The sequence below is a fragment of the Peromyscus eremicus genome, chromosome 13, assembly GCF_949786415.1.
Source record: "Peromyscus eremicus chromosome 13, PerEre_H2_v1, whole genome shotgun sequence".
Taxonomy (NCBI): Eukaryota; Metazoa; Chordata; class Mammalia; order Rodentia; family Cricetidae; genus Peromyscus; species Peromyscus eremicus.
In genome coordinates this window covers 26,236,412-26,256,410 of record NC_081429.1, presented here as the reverse complement: position 1 = coordinate 26,256,410, position 19,999 = coordinate 26,236,412, and the positions used below count along the sequence as shown (strand labels likewise).

The 19,999-nt window shown below is 41.3% G+C and overlaps 1 protein-coding gene across 2 annotated transcripts in view; it reads right to left on the bottom strand.

Annotated features, from left to right (window-relative positions):
- Positions 1–19,999, bottom strand: part of Myom1 (myomesin 1) — a 124,048-nt gene that overhangs the window by 30,666 nt on the left and 73,383 nt on the right. For both annotated transcript variants that reach the window (XM_059277910.1, XM_059277911.1), the window contains 6 exons: positions 18,461–18,587; positions 15,105–15,289; positions 11,297–11,411; positions 2,034–2,190; positions 1,078–1,184; positions 916–960 (listed from right to left, as the gene is read on the bottom strand). In XM_059277910.1, coding sequence (XP_059133893.1) covers positions 916–960; positions 1,078–1,184; positions 2,034–2,190; positions 11,297–11,411; positions 15,105–15,289; positions 18,461–18,587 — 736 coding nt within the window. The remainder of the gene's footprint in view (positions 1–915; positions 961–1,077; positions 1,185–2,033; positions 2,191–11,296; positions 11,412–15,104; positions 15,290–18,460; positions 18,588–19,999) is intronic.

The window sequence follows — 19,999 nt, the reverse complement described above, 5'->3', positions numbered from 1 at the left end:
ATATCAACAAGTATGTTTAGAAGATACAAATGTGAATAATAGAACTACAGACCCTCACACTGCCCTGTAGAATGAAGCAGGAGATGTGTTTCTTTCTCTTCCTTTTCCTTTCTCTTTCCTCCCGTCTTTCTTTGCGCGCTCTCTCTCTCTCTCTCTCTCTCTCTCTCTCTCTCTCTCTCTCTCTCTCTCTCTCTCTCTCTCTCTCTCTCTGTCTCTGCTTTCTTTATAGACAGGGTCCCAGGTAGCTCAGACTGGCCTCTAACTTCCTATTTTTCTGTATAGCCACAGATGTCCTTGAACTTCTGATACTCCTGCTTCTACCTTTCAAGTGTTGGTATAACAGATGTGTGCCACCACATCTGGTTCAAATCCAGGCATCTGTGGGCACTAGGAAAGCACTCTACCAACCACAACCCCATGGAGTATTTTTTTCTATGTTAGTATCTTGGCATTTCTGGAGAAAAATGGCAAAGAAAAGTGCCATTTCTAGAAAGTGCTTCTGTGGATACTGGCTTAAGATGGATATCCTAAGGCCATTCCTTATCTCCCTCTTCACTCCCTTCCTCCTCCCACACCTCCTTTTCCCCCACTTTCCTCTCTTGTAGCTCAGACCAGACCATGAACTCAGGACTCCCCTGCCTCCATCCCCAGCTTCTTTTTTAAACTCTCAGGGTCAAGACAGGGTTCATTGTTAAATTGTCTAGTCTGGCCTTGAACTTGAACTCTGTAGCCCAGGCAGGCTTTGAACTTGCCTTCTTCCTGTCTCCGCCTCCAGAGTGACTAAAATCACAAGACCGTGCCATCAGGGAAGGCTCTGAACTGCTCTTAATCTCCTCTGAGCTGTCACTTGTTCTACTGCTGAAGCTGACCTCTGGGAAAACTGCTAAAACCTGCGACTGTGCTGAGGACACTTACTTGGGAACTTGTGTTCCTGGCTGAGGGCAAGCAGGCGCTTCATTTCTGTGTGGAGAATCAGAAGACAAAGCTTTACCAACTAAAACAAGTGTCACTGGATGATGACTGGAAAATTAAAGCCACATTAGACTTGGCAGTGAACGGGTTTTAAATGGATTTTACCTTCTTCGTCTATCAAGTAGCTTGATGCTATCCCATCGGTGTCTGTCACATCACAAGAATAGGTGCCCAGGTCATCCATCCCGAGGTCTTTGAAGGTCATTTTTGTCCTTCAAAACAAAATACTTTTCTTAGAAATGAGACTGTGCATGGTCTGTGGGACTGTCAACTCATCCTGTCTCTGATCCCCTCCACATGATACTCCCCTCGTGTGGAAGACTCGTCATGTCCCGCCCACCTCCTCACCCCCACTGAGCTAAAGCTTGCTAGCTCTTGGTGTCTTGGGTTGAATGTCATTGCCACTAGGAAGACTTTCTTGACCTCTTGTAGGATGATGGGGCACGGGTAGAATGACTCATCTCCACGCTATGCTGCAGATATATAATACACATCCTACAAAAGGACATTTTCCTGATTAGCTGGCTTTTCTCCTACAGGGCAGACCGCAGGCGACTCTGGGTGTTCCTGTACTTCTGCCATTCCTGTACTTCTCTTTTTGGAACTGACACTACACTGGATTGTCCCGTGTAATGCCTGTGCCTTCAGAGTTAGGCTTCTGTTTGCCTTCTGTTGTGTTCCCGGCACCCAGCACCTTGTCTGGAACACAACATAGGAATTCATGAACAGATCAATACTCTATATTGCTGTGTTTTCTCTCTTAGGCAAGCTCCATTACCAGTCGTGGTACCATCTAAGATCAACTAAACATTTAAATGTTAAGTGAATAAACCAAAAGAAAAGTTGATTGTTTTTTCTTAAACCAAATGTGTCTACTCCAAGAACTGTACATTAGAAAAATCATTTTAAGGCTTAACTGGCTATATAGTTTTATAATGCCATATATAAAATAGTTGTGACTTTATCTTCTCAGTCCAAGGAAGTTAGATAGGGGGCAAGGAGCATATTTCATGTTCTTACAGTGAAAATGGAATGTGTTATTAGATAGAAATATTCCTTACTTATTGCCTTTGCTTTCAACTTCCAATCGTGGAGAGTCTTCAGTAGGTACATAATCTTTGGACCAGACGAATTCTGACTTGGGAGTCATCTGATCACATTCATAGTTCAAGGAAATGACTCCATCATCGTCCACATTTACAACCACCTCTTTGGTACCTAAAAGGTCATAAAGAAGGCATTTGGGACTTGTGGTAGAAACAGTCACAGAAGAATTCTTGTGTCAAGATGACTTCCTTTATTTAACCTTAGACCAAGGCACTGTCTCTGGGCCAGGGATAGGTCCCCAGTGTTCACTGCAATTCATCTTCATACTGTATACATGGAATTAAATGAATATGTCATGTTTCCTATGTAAAGTAAACACCACAGCCCACCTTGTCTGTCCAGAACTGAGGAAAAGTTGATTGAAATGGAGGTCACAGTGAGGGAATGGATTAGATTGTCATTATGAACAAAGTCTTGGGCAAAAGAAAAGTAGATTCATGACTTTTGCTTCAGTAAATCTCCCAAATAAAATAACTCTAAATTATTTTAAAATCCAGAAATCTTGATCCTCATTGTATCTCTTAAACGTTATGTCCATTTAAATTTTAATATGGTTCAGTAATAATCTTCTCTAGCTTGCTGTCATTTCTAATGTAGGGAGACATCTTCAAATTGATGAGGTTGTGGGGTGAGTAGAGAAAGCTCCCACACACATTCTTCCTTTGAAAATAACATAACGTTGGATGAGAGAATGTAGGCAATACTTATTCTTTCTAGTTTCTCCTAGAAATTTCTCTCTAGGTTTTTTTTTTTTTAATGTCTTTCTATCCTTTCCTGGTGACCCACTAGATACAGAATTTATTAAAGCACTGGCATCCAATATACCAACATAGCAATTTAAAGTTTGTACAGCAGCATATCTATTGCCAAATCCAGTTTGAAAGAAGCAAAATGTGCTGAATTTATACAAATGCAGTCATCAGCTCAACTTGGTTTGTTTTAATATATTAGGGAAATTGTATTTAGTCTCAGGAAGATATAGTTTTATTCTTTTGCTTTCTTTCTTTTTTTTTTTTTCAAGACAGGGTTTCGCCGGGCGGTGGTGGTGGTGGTGCACGCCTTTAATCTCAGCACTCGGGAGGCAGAGCCAGGTGGATCTCTGTGAGTTCGAGGCCAGCCTGGGCTACCAAGTGAGTCCCAGGAAAGGCGCAAAGCTACACAGAGAAACCTTGTCTCAAAAAACCAAAAAAAAAAAAAAAAAAAAAAAAAAAAAAAAAGACAGGGTTTCTCTGTGTAGCTTTGGAGCCTGTCCTGGAACTCACTCTGTAGCCCAGGCTGGCCTTGAACTCACAGAGATCCACCTGCCTCTGTCTCCCGAGTGCTGGGATTAAAGGCGTGCGCCACCACCGCCTGGCTTTTTTTTTTTTTTTTCCGTTATTCTTTTTCAAAGTACTAGAAAACTTTCCTATAGATTTGTCTCTAGATACTATCATTAAAGTCTGTCATCCTGGGCACTGTCCAATATAATCATCAGTGTGGGTGGGTGGGGTGTCAAAGTCCTGCTTTGACGTTCAAGAGGAAACTGAGTCCATCCAGACAGTGAGTAACTCAGGATCTTGGATCCTGATTCTGATAGTTCATAGAATTTGTGTTCTTACTGATGGCAATGCACACTTTAACTTCCACATCTGTATAAAGATCCACAAAGTGATGGTTAACACATGTAAAGGGTAGAAAGAACACTAGTTCTAGCAGATTCCTAAAGTCTTATTTTTAACAAATGCTCATCATCATATTTGACTCATAGGTGACCTAAAATAACAATAATTAAATGCTTAATTGTTCCTTAAGTGAAGCATGTGCCATGTGGTCCTTGTAAAGTTGCAGGCCTTGTCTTATTTCCGTTGCTGACAGCACATGACTAATCCTCACACCCATGTTATAAGTCCTGGACCAATGTACGTATCGGAACTTAGGCAAAGGCTGGGGCTGAAGAGTGTTTGGGCCCAGGTAGTATTACAAGAGTTTGCAAGAGTCGCTGTGAGAGTACTAAGTCAACATATTTGTATTTCAGTATTACTATAATGAGGACAGAAATGATGGGCGTTGACTAAATCTGTTTCCCTTTTTGCATAGTGTCTACTTTGGAAGCATTACCAATTATTCATACTAATTATTTTCTTACCTGTAATCCTTTTCCAGAGAAAATAAATCACCCTGCTTACTGTTTATTATAGTAAAGACATGACTTAAGTTTATAAAAGTAGTACTTGGGCTAAAATCTTGATTTATTTTTTTTTCCTAAAGCCCAAATACTAGACTTTTATGCAAAGACATTGCAAAACTGAAAGCACAGAAGGAGTTCCAGTAGCTTCACCTTTCTCTCAGTTCTGTAGATGACCTCTGGACTCTGAGCCTCACCCCAGTGGGAAGCTGGCCCCAAACCAAGAAATAAAAACACACAGCTCTCTAGGAGCCAGTGCTCACGGACCAAAGTCCACTTTTGAGGTTCCTGCTCACACTGGGGAGTTCCAGACTGTCACGTGGAATCTATTTATGCCTCACGAGTGGCAGTTCTGACAAGCCTAACTGGTTACTTACAGGTTAAGCTTAATAAACAGAGGACGCCCCCACTCCTGGCAAGCACGTTAAGAACAGAAAACAACCAAAAGGAAGACAGAAAAAAACAAATACCTTCTTACAGGAAAGATATCACTACATTGCAACTCTGTGCCACAAATAAGGTTGGTACTCATGGCTCTGAGCTGTGTACAAAAAGTAAATAAGGCGCAGTACATTGCATCTGAAAGTATTTGTTGAAACATACAATCTTTTCAAATGGGATTTGATGGTCTTAAAATGGAAATTAAAGAACAGGTGACTTGGCGGTGAACTCTCAGATAAATAGAACAGTTGGGTACTTAAAACCAAACGCTATTTATTTATTTCCTTATTTGGTGGTGCTGAGGATCAAACTCAGGCCAGGTTTAATGGCCAAATTTGGTTCCAAATACAAGTGTCAGGATAAGATGGCCATGCCTAGTTGATGTCCGAATTGCCTCAATAGTGTAGAGAGGAGAAGCCAGAACTAACTCATTGAAGTATGTGGAAATTAATTGTTGTAATGTAACTGGTGACCTTTTATGAAATATGAAGTGAAACAAAAGATGCTGCTTCCCTTTTTATATTTCCTTTCAAATATACTATTTTAAACCTCAAGTGATGTGTTCTTTTTACCTCCCATGTGTGAACCTTACTTCATTACCTTATAACTGATGTCTAACCTAAGAAATATGATGTTTTGTAATTTTGGAAAAGAACACAGTTGTTCTTTGTTTTAAATTTAATTTTAATTAAACAAAACCCTAGTATCTAGGATAGACAGTGATGTAGAAACTAACTGCAGATTCAGCTAGTATCTAAGTATCCTCCTTGTCTGTGAGGCTTTGGTCAATTATGTCAGACTGGCACATGGTAACACTGTAGGAAGTAGAAAAGAGTGGTGTGAACCTTTCTTCAATTTATGCAAATTTATTTATACCTATGATGGATGACGGTAGTAAATTTATTTCAATAAATGGACAAGAACAAGAACAAATAAAAACAGCTGGAACTATTTGGGTCTTAAGGCTTAAAAATAAAAGCTTACTAAGATGACTGTTTATTTAGTTGCATTTTCATTTTTCAAAAAGTTGCTCTGGTTCTTTAATTATTGAGAATAGGGTTAAATTCTATAAAGGTAGAAACTCCATCTTTCATATTTTCTATACATATTTACATGTTCCAGGCACTGGACTGAAAACCCAACTTTAAAAAGCATAGTTTAAAATTGTAGTATACATTTTATTGGAATATGTTATATTAAAGCTTCTGCCTGGCCTCCATATTTTGATACCATCAAGTGAAATACAGGTACTGCCCTAGTGGCCATAGCTTTCCTACTTCATTTTACACTTACAGTCTGAAGCAAGACCCAAGTCTGTATACAGTTCTGCAGTCAAGACAGGACTCCCTGGGAATAGTCTTATCTAGGGAAAGGCCAACCCACTTTCTCACAAAGTTAGTTTGAAAAAGGGAACCAAAGTTTTCAGTGTCTCAGGATCTTTCAGGAGCAATTTGTGAATCTGTTTAAAGACATGAAAATTCACTTGGCACATTTCAGTAGAGAAAATGAAAGATTCTTTTTGCCTGACAGGGTTTTAAAAGTTGTCCTGGGTTGCAGAGATGGCTCAGTGACTACGAGGAGTGTTCTACCCTTATTAGAGGTCCCGAGTTTGGTACCCAGCATCCACAACAGCTCACAACTGTCTGTAACTCCAGCTCCAAGAGATCCACCCCCTTCTCTGGACTTCACAGGCACCTGCACTCATGTGCACATATGCCCCACCCCACCCCCACCCCCACAAACACATACTTAGAAATAAACCTTGAAACAGAAAAGTTGTCCCTAGTCAGTGCCTCAACCTATAAAATTCCTAATGTAGACACAGGGACATCTGATCTCAGAGGTGGTATTGAAATGGTCCTCCAGACATCAGGAACTCCCAGTATGAGAATGAGCTAAGAAGTGATCAGGGATAGCATAAACTACTTGAAATTTAACTGATTCTACTCCACTTTTCTCTTTTCTAAAAATAAATAAGTAAATAGCTGGATAACTCAAAAGATTATATCTCAGTGAGCTGTTTGCTTTGCTGCCCATCTCATAACCAGATATAATTTTCCAGTCTTTTACATGAACACTAATGAGCTTCATTTGTTCTGCTCCGTGTGTATATGTGCACAAGTATGACATATGTGCCTTTAAAAAACTTGAAAGAGGAACAGATAACTCAAATGGAGATGAGTTACTGTGATCAGTGACATGCATCACTGGGCTGTCTTGTTATTTATCACACTTGAGTGACATATCATTTTGGTGCCTACCCTGTGGCCTCCACTGAACCTGCCTTTCCCATCTCATCCTTCACAACCAGGCATGAATTACAAGATGCCAAGGATGGAGGGCACATATTCTGATGCTACGAGAACCACACTGCTCAAAACATGGTGGTTGTTATTGTTTAGATATGAAATGTCCCCCATAGGCTCGTGTGGTGATGCATGGTTGTGGTGGTGCTCGTGGTACTACTTTGGGAAGCCCAGAGCCCTTAGGAGGTGGGGCCCATGGGAAATGGAAGTCACTGGAGATGGTCTCCTGTCTTTTCCTCACTCTCTGCTTCCTGTTATGATGTTAGTTGCTCCATCATGCCCTCCTAGCCACATGAACTCAAATCTCTCAAACATGAGGCGAGTGAATCTTCCCTCCTTTGAAGTTTATGTCAGATAGTTGTCACGGTGACGAGAAAGCGTCACACGGCAGCACCTTGTTTCATCTGATAGACTACCTGCTGTCTAATATAGCAGGCTCTGTGCTAAGCCCTCAGGGTACATGAAGAAAAGATACAACTCATCTTCTGAAGAAGCCTGAGTCTAACACGCAGTCAAGCCTGGTTAGTTTAGTTTTTACCTAATTTCTCTGGGTGGAGTGGGTATCGGTATTTTCAGAGTTCCTGGCAGGACTCTCAAGCACAGTCACCACTGAGAACTGCTATGGTGGGAGTCAGAGGGGCAGTTAGGGAGCAGGTACACGTGCAGTTTCCTGAATTAGCCAGTAAAGCTCATCTTTCAGAATCAGCCAGCCTCCTGCCTCGGAATCCCTTAAGTCTCCACCATGAGGCCCCCTGCCCACATTTGCCTTCTCAACGTCGGACCAGGTCCTGGTCAACCACTTTTTAGACACTAAAACTCCAAGACACACTTGAATGCTAACTGAATCCCAACTCACTGTCCTCTGGGTAAGTGCATTCTCCAAACCTGCACCCTGCCTGTGTCCCACTCCTAGGTGAGGCCCTGCTTGCTGTCGGGGTTCTCCTACCCATCACTTGATGCCCCGACTGCTGCTCTGTTTCTCTGGTAAGAACACCCACAAGCTGCTGTGCCAACCCGCTGACCTCCGGATCACCTCTGGCCAGGTCTCTCTTGTCTCACATCTGATCTGGCTCACCTGGCCTCTACCTCCGTTGTTGGTGGGATGCCATCAACAGCAGATACTGTTTAAAAGGATCAGACATTAGGAAGAAAATGTCTTTGTAGGCACCACCAAATTTACTAAATAGTTCTAACCTGTTCTGTCTGTAGGTGTCTTTAGCTAACAGCCGTCTTGGGAAAGCACCACAGGCACACTTAGGCTGTTGTCTGGGTTCTCATTACCAACACAATTAGACTTTGTAGCCCTGGCTGGGCAGCATCTCCTTGGAGCTTCTTTGACTTCAAAGGGAGGCCAGTGATCCTGCTGAGTCCAGTGGATTAAGTGAACCTTTAACTGAAACCCAATCGCACTCGAAGTATCTTGTTAGGTATATTTGTGGTGTGATGTTGCTTGATAAGCTTTATTTTCTACCCAGGAATTTAATAATGTATCACAAATGAAGGTGTTTTTCTCAAACCAAAAAGGCAAAGAATCTCTGTGATCTGAAGAGAAACCAGAGTATTTTCTGAACTAAGTTTGCAAGTTTAACACCCCAAATCATGAAACTGATAACATTTCTCCCCCTTCTCCCTCCTATTTTTTCTAACATAAAGTGGGCAAAATAATACACTTAAGCGTAGTAAAGGTAACAAATATAGTCAATTTTAGACTATATTTAAGTTTTGTTAGTCAGCAACTTGTAAAACCTTGAGTCCTAGTTTCTAGCCTATTTGGCTGTGCAGATTTTTATGTCTGTCCTAGCTCTCATTCTACCAAGCTGTAAACTCTAGTGTTCCTACATGATCATAAACTAAATGAGCAGTACAGTCCTCCCAGGGCACATACAGGACCTGCCATGTAGGAGCAGCTCGAGAAATTCATGTTGCAAGAGCGAACATGCCTGCTGACTATAAACAAACCCAGAATGTCACAGGGAAGCATTTTGACTTTCTGTGCCCAAGGATTCTTTCTAAGTTGTGAGAAGCTTAAGTGTGTATTCATGTCTACAGCTGTTGACTAGAGTTCTAGTCCAAGAACTGAACGGCCATAGATGCAACTTTTGGTGCTTATTCCAAATCAGTAACACAATACTTTCACACAGGAGGTCAATAGTCAACCCCGCAGAGATGGCTATGCTAATGCTATTTATTCCTGGCACCCTGCCATTCTGAAGGCACTGATTGTGGAAACACGTTGATTTGAGTTTTCTTTAATCAAGTTGGGAACCCTACAGCTTAAAAGGTGCTTTTGATCTTCTAGACAGAGAATTCCCTTATACAGTAATACAAATGCTCTCTGAGGGTCGATGTTACATGTGAGCCCTTACAAATGTCTATTTGGTACCATTGATGGTCACACATTTGACAGCTGAGGGGTTGGATCCCTCTAAAATGCATGTATATGTACACATGTCGTGGTGTCTCTGTATGTCTGTTCCTAGCATTTTTCTGCTTTCTTTGGAATTTTGCAAAGGTTACTCTGAGGTGTGACATTCCCTGCCTCACTTTGTAAAGATCACTTTTGTCAAACACCTGTCTACAAACGAGTTTAGGAGTAGCTGAAAGCAGTCATGAAGAAATGGGATGCAGTGGGCAGACTGTTGATATTTTTCAAGTAATAGGCATTTCAAGGAGAAGTTTCCTATGTTTACATTTTCCTCACAGGAAAATAACTATGACATTATCTACTTGCCCTGTGTTTGTTTCACTTTTGAAAACAGGGGCTCACTAAAACAAAATCCCTTACACTAGAATAAATAAAAACAAAAGGTTACTGGATGACAATTTCTACTCTTTATGTTACTAGTGCTTTCTTTTATGAAACTTCAGTGAACAGAAATAAAAATTTTATAACAGAACAAATTGAACAAGAATGGAAATTATCATCATCATCGTGTAGTGATTAGGAACTAACTAAGCAATGGGCACTGTGAACTTTGTTTTCATAATACAGGTGACACTGTCTTCTGTGGGCCCACCATGACTGTGCTAGCTCAGCCAACCATGCAAACAGGACCATTGTTAGTTTTAATTTAACCCACGGGTCAGCAAACCATGGCTGATGGGCTAAATCTGGCCTGTTGCCTCTTTGTGTATGGCCCACAAAGCAATAATGATTTTCATATTTTCAAATGCAAAATTGGGTGGCACACACCTTTAGTCCCACCACTTGGAAGGCATATCTTTGAGGCCAGCTTGGTCTACATAGCAAGTTTCAGACCAGCCTGGGCTACATAATGAGACCTTGTCTCAAACAAACAAACAAAAACCCAGAAGAAAAAAATAATAGCTGAGAGAACATCAAAAGAAGATTAATATTTCAAGATATGGGACTATAATGTGGAATTCAAATTTTATAGTGTGCATAATGCATGGTATTATTTATATAATGTGCAGAATGCACGATATTATATGATGCATTTATGTAATACACATGAAAAGGTTTTACTGGAGCACAAGTGCTCGTGCACTTGTCTGTGGTTGCCTTCATGCCCTGGCAGGCCAGGTTGTAACAAAAACCATATGGCTGTAAAGCTGAAAATACTGCCTTGCCCTTAAGAAAAAGCATGCTGGCCTCTGTTTTAACTTTGGAGCTAAAATTCTATACGATCTACATCTGTGTATGGGGCATGCCCATGCCCTGGGCTATTGCAGCTCCCTCTGTGACTGGAAAATACCTTATCAGGGCTAAAGGCCAGGTTCTAATAGGAACAGCCTTCTAGGGTGCTTGCTTAGGGTGGGTCCAGGAAGAATACCCTGTGGTTAGGTTCGAGCCACAGTAGCCCATAGACTACTTCAAGCCTGGCTCATCCCTGTTCTGAGGTTCCTGTGAAGGAATACATGATTGTCACATGCTAAGGGTATAGTTATTGATTACTTAGATGGTACCTACTGTTGGCTGAGAGTGAAAAATAGGCATTAAACATTACAGGGACAATGTTCATTTATGTTTTAGTCCTACAATATACTTTTAATTTTGATTTTATTTTATGTGAATGAGTGTTTTACTACATGTATGTCTGTGCACCATGTGTGTGCCTAGTGCCCATGGAGGCCAGAGGAGTGTGTCAGATCCCCTGGAACTGTTACAGACAGTTGAGGGCTGCTATGTGGGTGCTTGGAATTGAACTGGGTTCCACTGGAAGAGCAGATCTTTTCTCCCCTTTGGCACTTGGATTAAACTCTGGCTCCTGTGGATGATAGTTGCTCCACTGCTGAGTGACACCCTACGCTGGGGATGAGTACTAATGAAAAAGTAAAGACCCACCTGGACGTGTTTCTGCCACGACAGGGCCAGCAAGCTCAGAAGGCTTCCCAACGCCCGCCTGGTTGATGGCACGTACACGGAACACGTAGCTGACACCCTCTTTGAGGCCTTGCACCTGGAATAAGCAGGTTTGGAAGTAATGCGTGTCTTACGTCACATAAACAGGTGTGTTCTTCCTCTGCAGGTATCATTAATCACACAACACCAAGGAAATAGGGCTTGTGCCCTAGAGCTGACCTATGTCATTCAGGTGGCTTTGACTTTGGTGTCGCCTCTCTGTGGACCAGCTGTCAAAGTTGCTAAAATCCCTGCCCGCCCTGTCCTTCTCACATTCTCTCTCAAATAATTTAAGCACCTCTGAAATCATGTAACATGTTTCTGAAATGTATGTATACTTTGGATGAGTTAGCTGCCTTCTTCTTTGGTCCAAAAGGTAAAATACAGAGAGTTCAAAATAAGCATTTATGTTACACACCTTGCAGTTATTCCCTTGGCAAAAAGACATTTTGTATTTGCTCAAAAGTACATTACAGATGCTGGAGAGATGGCTCAGAGCACTGGCTGCTCTTCTAGAGGACCCGGGTTCAATTCCAAGCACCCACATAGCAGCCCTCAACTGTCTGTAACAGTTCCAGGGGATCTGACACACTCCATGGGCACTAGGCACACACATGGTGCACATACATACATGCAGTAAAACACTCATTTACATAAAATAAAATTAAAATTAAAAGTATATTACAGGACTAAAACATAAATGAACATTGTCCCTGTAAATTTAATGCCTATTTCTCACTAAATAGACAGGACACTAATATAATTGTGAATTTAAAAAACTTGTGAATAATCAAAGTGTATTAAAATGCTACACTCTCTTAGGGAACCAGCCCATATGTCCATCAACAGTTGAATTGATAAAGGAAATTTGATACATTTATATAATGGAATTTTATTTAGCTGGAAAGAATGAAATTATAAAATTTGTATGAAAATGGGGGTGGAACTGGAGCTCACTGGGCTAATGAAATATGCAAGTCTCAGAAAGACAAGGGCCTTGCTTCATCTCACATGGGACACAAATTTAAATGTTTACATACGGAGAACATAAGAGTAGAAGAGGAACTATGAAGGAGAGGGGAAAACCTCAAGGGAAGGAGAAGGGGAGAAGAGAGGCTAATGGAATTCATGGGATATGAAAGTGGAAGCGGGGACTTCACAGGAAGAGGCAGGAGGCCAGCAATAGGGCACGGGGAGAGAGGAAGCAGAGGGAGCTGGGAGGCTAAGAACAAAGGAGAATGATACATGTGTTTTAAAATGTTACAGTGAAACCCATTACTTTGCATGCTAACAAAAATAATTTAAAATATTCTACATCCGGGCTGGAGCGATGGCTCAGAGGTTAAGAGCACTGGCTGCTCTTCCAAAGGACCCGGGTTCAGTTCCCAGCACCCACATGGTAGTTCACAACTGTCTGTAACTCCAGTTCCAGGGAATCTGGCATTCTCACACAGACATACATGCAGGTAAAAACCCCAATGTACATAATAAGTAAATAAATCTTTAAAAAAAATTCTACATCCTTGATTTTAAAAATTATTTATTATTGTTGTCTATGCACAATGGGGCAGGGATACCGGCCATGCCATGGCACACATGTAGAAGTCAGAGGACAACCTGTGAGTGCCAGCTCCCTCCTTCCACCATGTGGGGTCTGGGGACTGAACTTGGGCTGCCAAGCCTGGCAGCAAGTGCTTTAACTTGCTGAGCTTGGCAAAGTATCAGCCCCAAGACTAAGGGTTTTTTGTTCCTTAGTTCTTAAACTTTTATGTGTGTGAGTATGTCTGTGCACTATATGCTTGCCTGTGAAGGCCAGAAGAGGACACCAGGTCCCTGGGATCTGGAGTTACAAATGGCCAAGAGTGGCCATGTAAATGCTGGGAACTGAACCTGGGTCCCCGGCATGGCAGCGAGTTTCCCCAGCCCTCTCAGTTTTAAATAATCAAGATGGTTGCTAAGAACATGTTTCATAAATGTGTGAGTTGGTTTGGGCTCTGTGCTGTTTTTGTTCCTAGTATTAACAACACTGTTAATATTATTTATCAAAATCTTTTATTTTTAAAACATATAATTTAAAAGAGTTGTTTTAGGCAGGAATTTATTATACCCAGGAGGTGTAATTTCTCCCCTGATGCTGTGGCAGAGACCAGCACTTTAAATTTGATTCAAACCCAACAGTGCTCAGGAATATATGTAGTCAATAAATAAAGCCTTTGTGACTATGAATGTAGACTAGCCATGCTTTTCCTGTGAGGTTTTAAAGCTAACTGTTGGATTGGGTTCTGATGGCAGCAGAATATTATTATATAGTGATAGCTCTCACTGGAGCTAATGAACTTTGCTTCTTCATTTTGTTTATGAAACAAGGTCTTGTATAGACCAGGCTGGCCTGGAACTTACTGCTTAGTGGAGGCTGACCTTGAACTCATGGTTTTCTTGCTTGTCTACCAAGTACTAGGATTACAGGCTTGCCACTACACCTAGTTGAGATAATGAATTTTCAGAAATAATTTCAAAATTGAAATAAGTTCAGACTGTAAGTGAACTTGAACAAGGGCACAGGCTAAATGCAGAGTTCAATATATTTCAAATTCTATATTGAGAAATCATGCCAAGAAAGGGACAGGAACATTTTCTTGTGATAAAAACAGACCAGTCACCAGGTGCCTGTCACATCTGTACCTGGCACGTAGCTGATGAGTGGTTGTGAGTTGGGTTTCTGTGACACAAGGAAGTAACCTACATTCCAGAGTCTAGTCAGTGTTGAGACAGAAATACATCTGCACTCTTCCATTACTCCAGCACAGGGACAACCCCATGACTAACTCATAATCTATGCATACATACCCTTAGACTTCCTTTCCTTTCCTCTAATCTAAACAGGAATTATGTTCTGTCTTCTTCCATCCACTCCTGTCTCACACTCTCTAATTAGCAACACAGTTATGAACTGTTTGCTATGAATGCAGTATGCACATTGAGTGCTTGTGGTTTAGTCACCCTAATAAAGCTACAGGCTACAGAATCATAATCCTTGCCCTGCTACGGATTTAGGGTCTTCAGGCACTCTGTCTGTCCCCACCCCAAGGGAAAACATTCTTTTGTGGCTCCCAGCCAACACAACTGAGAGGACCTGTTGCTTCCAAACAGCATCTGTGTGTCAGCGAGGCCCAGGTTCAGCAAGCACGCGCAGGAAGACTGGAGGCAGTGGTATGGAAAGGGTGAGGTGAAGGTCAAGAGTTGAGTGAACCCATTCCAGTAAGCTCCGAGTGTTCATGCAAGCGCAGGCATGCCTGAGGAAGCCAAGTGAGACAGGGCATGACTCCAGAGAGCCTGCAGTTACAGCAGGTACCAGTGTGGATCTGTGAAAAGAGCACCCTCCAGGAAAAGGCCACTGTCAAAAATGGTTAGAGGAGAATGAGAATCACCTTTGGGGGGTAGCAATGAGCAGTAATGTTGTAAGATTGTGCAGAACAAAAACTGTGAGAGGGAAATGTCAAAGCAAAGAGGGGAAGAAGAGGGAGGAGGGAGCTGGTGGACGCCTTTCAAAGCCAGATTAAGGAATTCAGGTGAAATGTCACCAAACAATTTCAAGCATCAAAAAATTCCCCAGCCTTAATTACTGCCAAGTAGATGGAATCTTACCAGGAGCCCAATCTATGAAGTTGATTCTGATTATGTTTGCTTAGTATTAGTAGTTTTCCTTTTTAGAGAGAAAAGGCATGCTGTAAATCCTAGGGCATCCTCTTACCCTCAGATACGTGTTCCCAAGGGCTGCCTCATTGAGACCTCGCCATTGGTCATCTTTGGCACTGGCTTCCTTCAGGTCCACAAAGTAACCAGTGACTGGAGTCCGCCCTGAGTAGACTGGAGGCTTCCACTGGAGAACCAGGGAGTTCTTCCTGACTTCGCTGAGCTTCAGGCTGTGTGGTGGTCCTGAGTCAGGGAGAGAGAGCAGTAGAAGTCAGTGTGCATGAGGAGACTCACTACGATTACATTCACACCCACATCTAGGGTGTCTCAGCTGACTCGCCTGCTGGTATTCTCTATAGAAATCCACCGGTCTCCTGAAAGCAGGCATGTTGTAGCCACTGCAACTATATCTACAGCTGCTGTGCAACAACTGATTGAGCACAGGTGGTCAAGGCCATGCCCAGATGCTGCTTGGAGCTGGATCGAGCATCCCTCAGGCTGTTCTTGGGTGGACAAGTCATCACTGATGTCAATCCCTCTTAGGGCAGTTAGCAGACAGTCCACAGAAGCCAAATAACTTGATAACGCTATGAAGAAAAGACACTATGATGTGTGCTGTGCCCATGGCTGCATTTCTAAGCAGTCTAAACTATGATGTACCTTTGTGTGGTCACTGGCTGCTATTAAAGTGATATACACATTTTTTTCCCAAATAACAACTTCTGTCTAAATAGCCAATCACAATCACCTGAAGTGACTCACAGTGACTTGACATCAACTGCACACACTGGCGCTGCCATGCTGTGCTTCAGCATTTCACAACTGGTAGTTCAATATTTGCCTCACTATTTACCCAGCTTAGGAATTTCAAATATGCACCATTCTTATTTTTCAATGTCATCTCTGGAAATATACTTAAATATTGGCCTCAAATAGTGTGGTACATTCTGCTTAGCAAAGGTCTTTAGTGACCATGAACTTGGGCATCCAAGCAGGCAGTCCCTCTTTGCAGAGGTGAGCCAAGGTTCTGCTGCCACTCCTTAGGGAAGAGGAAGGCCACATTTCCAGCCCTGAATCTGTCACTTGCTACGCATGTGACTTTCCATGTGACATTTAACTTGTACCTCAGTTTAGTCACCTTCACAATGAAAGGAAGGAAATATATTCTTACTTCTACCTTCTAGAACAGCTTCCCAATGCCTGCTTGGTCAACACTACTCACTAAGTCAAGGATGGATCAAGGTGGTCAGTGGGGTGTTTCTCGTCTGAGCCCACCCTGCAACTCTTTTCTCAGCTTGATCACTTTCTGTGGGTGCCTTTAGTGCAGGCCTGCTCATAATTGCTAAGTCTGTAGACAGTCACATTTTACTTTAAGAACTATGAGAATTTGGAAACAGATCCATGCTGTGGAACAATCTTTTTGTACACTGTGAATATGTGTTGCTCTCATTGTTTTAATAAAGGGCTAAATGGTCAATAGCTCAGCAGGTAGAGGTTAGGTGGGACTTGTGAACAAAAAGGGAGCACAAGGATGAAGAAGGGTGGGGTCACCAGGAGACACAGAGAAAGCAGGAAATGAAAACGCCATACTGAGATAAGGTACCAAGCCACGTGGTAGAACATAGATTAAAAATATGGGTTATAATAATCAAACTTGTAGTCATATTAGGTATGTTTTCAAGGTTAAACAGATATATTTAAATAGATAGATGGTCTTCAAACACTTCAAAATCCTACAAAATACCCTGAGGCTTTTCATGACAGTAAGATATTGTAACTGTAATTCTTACTTGATAACTGTTTTTATTGTATATAACTTTACTATGTTAAAGTTAAAACCTTCCTTTTTAATTAGACAAAAGGAGGAAATGCTGTGGAATAATCCTTTCGTACACTGTAAAGATGTGTTGCTCTCATTGGTTTAATAAGGTTAGGTGGGACAGCCAGACTGAGGGAATGCTGGGAAGGAGGGCAGAGTCACCAGCCAGACACAGGGAGCAGGATGTATAGAAGATGAAGTAACAGGCCATGAGCCACGTAGCAGCACATACATTAATAGAAATGGGTTAATTTAAGTTGTAAAAGCTAGCTAGTAACAAGCCTGAGCTATCAGCTGAGCATTTATAATAAGTCTTTATGTGGTTATTTGGGAGCTGGCTGGTGGGACAGAAACCTCTGCCAATAGGTCCACCTGTATAAAAGTGACAGAAAGAAGTTTTAACACTCAGCTCAAAGGCAGGTGTTTGCCTCTGTGTACCTGCTGATGTTGAGTGAGCATTGAATCTCTTCTGTTTCTTTTGCTAATTTTTTACTCATACTTGGCAGAAGTCAAGCAGAAAGGTATTTGCGGAGTAGGGCAACATGGTGGTTCTTCTGGAGCACAGGGTTTCAGACAGAGGAAGGGGTGGCAGAGTGGGTGGAGTGGGCATGATGGCTGTCCATACAGGGTACCTTTATGTGGTTTGGAGTGTTTATAAAATCTATGATTGTATCATGCCAATTATTAGATATGTTGATTATCAAACCCAGGTGTCGTCTGTCATTCAGAATATTTGGGTCTCAGAAATCAATACCAAAATCAGAAGCAAAATTAAATCATCTACAATGTGCATATTACTAGTTGGGATCTTAATACTTAGTAAGTCTGTTTGTAGTCAGTGTTTATATGTGTTTGGTTTATGGCATTATATGAGGTCTGAGCATGGGTAAGCTCTTCTGCTTACTTCTTTTTTTTTTCTTCCTCATGTACCCAACCACCTCCATGACAACCTCCACAGCAGACTATTTGCAAACCAGATTCCAGGACTCCTGAAGGGAGGGAGTGGAGTATAGATATAAAGATATTAGGGCTTAATAGAGAGAGGCAAGTAGAGAAAAGCGAGGCTCATATCCCAGTCAGGCATGATAAGCCCATGTAGAAGTTAAGGAAGAGCTAGGACAAGGGAGAAGGACATGGAGAAGTCACCATCTCAGCCAGGTCTCCAGAAGGAGATCTGGTGTTGATAGATGAGTACTTCAGAGCAGAACAGCAGTGAAGGATGCAGGAAATGGTTCTGGAAATAAATATGCTGTGGGATATGAACTGATGCTCTCAAGTGGCCTTTAAGAGACAAATGAAAAGTTTAGAAGTCCTTCCAAGTGCTCACTTGGCACTCAAACTGTGTGATTCTGTCAGTCCTCCAAAACAGAGGCTGAGCAATGGCAGCTATGGGTTTTAGTTGAAATAGGAGAATGAGAAATTTATTTTCAAGTTTACATTGCTAACTATCTTTTATCTATTATTTAATCCTATCATAAAATATTTGAGGTAACTATAGTAAGCATGTTCTTGTCTCTTAAATGTCATCCAGGTGGTACTTCAGTTAATTACAACTCATAGATTTTATTGGAGGACAGACACAGTTTGCACTTTACCTGGAACAGCAATGGTCCATTCTTCACACTTGAAACACTCACTCACTGCGGAGGGTGCTCCCAGCCCAGCGATGTTCATGGCTGACACTTGGAACTGGTACACTGTGTTTTCCTTCAAATTGCTAATCTATAACGTTAACATCACAAGCAGTTGTTCAGCATTTTATTTATTTAACTCTGTGTCACAAATATATCCTATGGTGATCTAGTTTTATTACATGTGTTTAACATTGAACTTATTTACTTTTTGTGTTGGCTCTATCCTAGAGTGACCTCCTTAAGTCACACCCTTTTATAATCACATTCCTGTTTGTAGCCTAAAGAACAGCCTTCTGTTACTTCTGTTCCAGGGAATTGGATGCCCTCTCTTGGCCTCCTCTAAGGGTACCTGCATATACATAGCACATATGCAGACAAGCAGGTAATACACACATACACATAAATAAAAATAAACTTCAAAAAACAATAATTGTGCCAGGTATGATGTTGCACAACTTTAATCTCAGCACTTGGGAGGCAGAGATAAGTGGATCTCTGTGAGTTTGAGGCTTTCCTGGGCTAGATAGCAAGTTCCAGGGCAGCTAGGGCTCTATCTCAAAAGACATCACCAACAAAACAAACAAGAAACAAACGAAAGACCCAGGTAATTAATAATATTAAAAAGCAGAAGTCAATAAAATACAGCAGCATATAAACTAGGAAGAGGGTAAAGGGATTAAAATATTTTAAGGTTTTATGTTTCTGAGATGAGGGTAAAACAAAGAGAATAACACCAAATTCTACATTTGTTCATCCACCCATAGGAAATCAACCCCAAATCATAGGATATATCTTTCAAGGCAGAGTAGGAGGAAATGAAATGATTTTTAAACTATATTCAGAGCCAGTATGATATCTTAGTGCATAAAGATGCTGCCAATCCTGATACCCTGAGTTCAATCCCCAGCACCCACAGGATGGGAAAAGACCTAACTCTCGCAAGTGTTCTCTGACCTCCAGATAGGTGGGCATACACAAAATTAAAAAATGTATACAAACATTTTAAACAGTCAAAAGTAGTCAATAAAGAACAGAAAAATGCACATGACGAAAAGATCAAGTAGAACATACATAATTAGGTGATTAGGTTAAAAAATATGTAATAAGGTTAAAATAAGGTTAAATATTCCTAAATGATATAAAATATAAACTGTCAGGCCAAGGGAACTACGTTTTTTTTTTTTTTTTAAGACAGTCTCATTATAGCCCAGGCTGGTCTTTGAACTCCTGATCTTGCTGCCCTCACTTCCAGAGTGCTAGGGCCATAAGTTTAAACCTACTTAATGCTACTTCCAAGAGATACATAAAAAGCATTATAGAAAGATTGATTAAATGTTTAAATGTTAAATTAAATGATGAAAAGTAACGTGCCATGTAAACACCAACTAAAAGAAAATGTATACATTGTCATTAATAATTGCAAACACAGCCTTTAAGGCAAAACTTACCATTAGCACTAAAAACTCACTTTGTATTCATCTAATAAGGTCACCTTAAAAA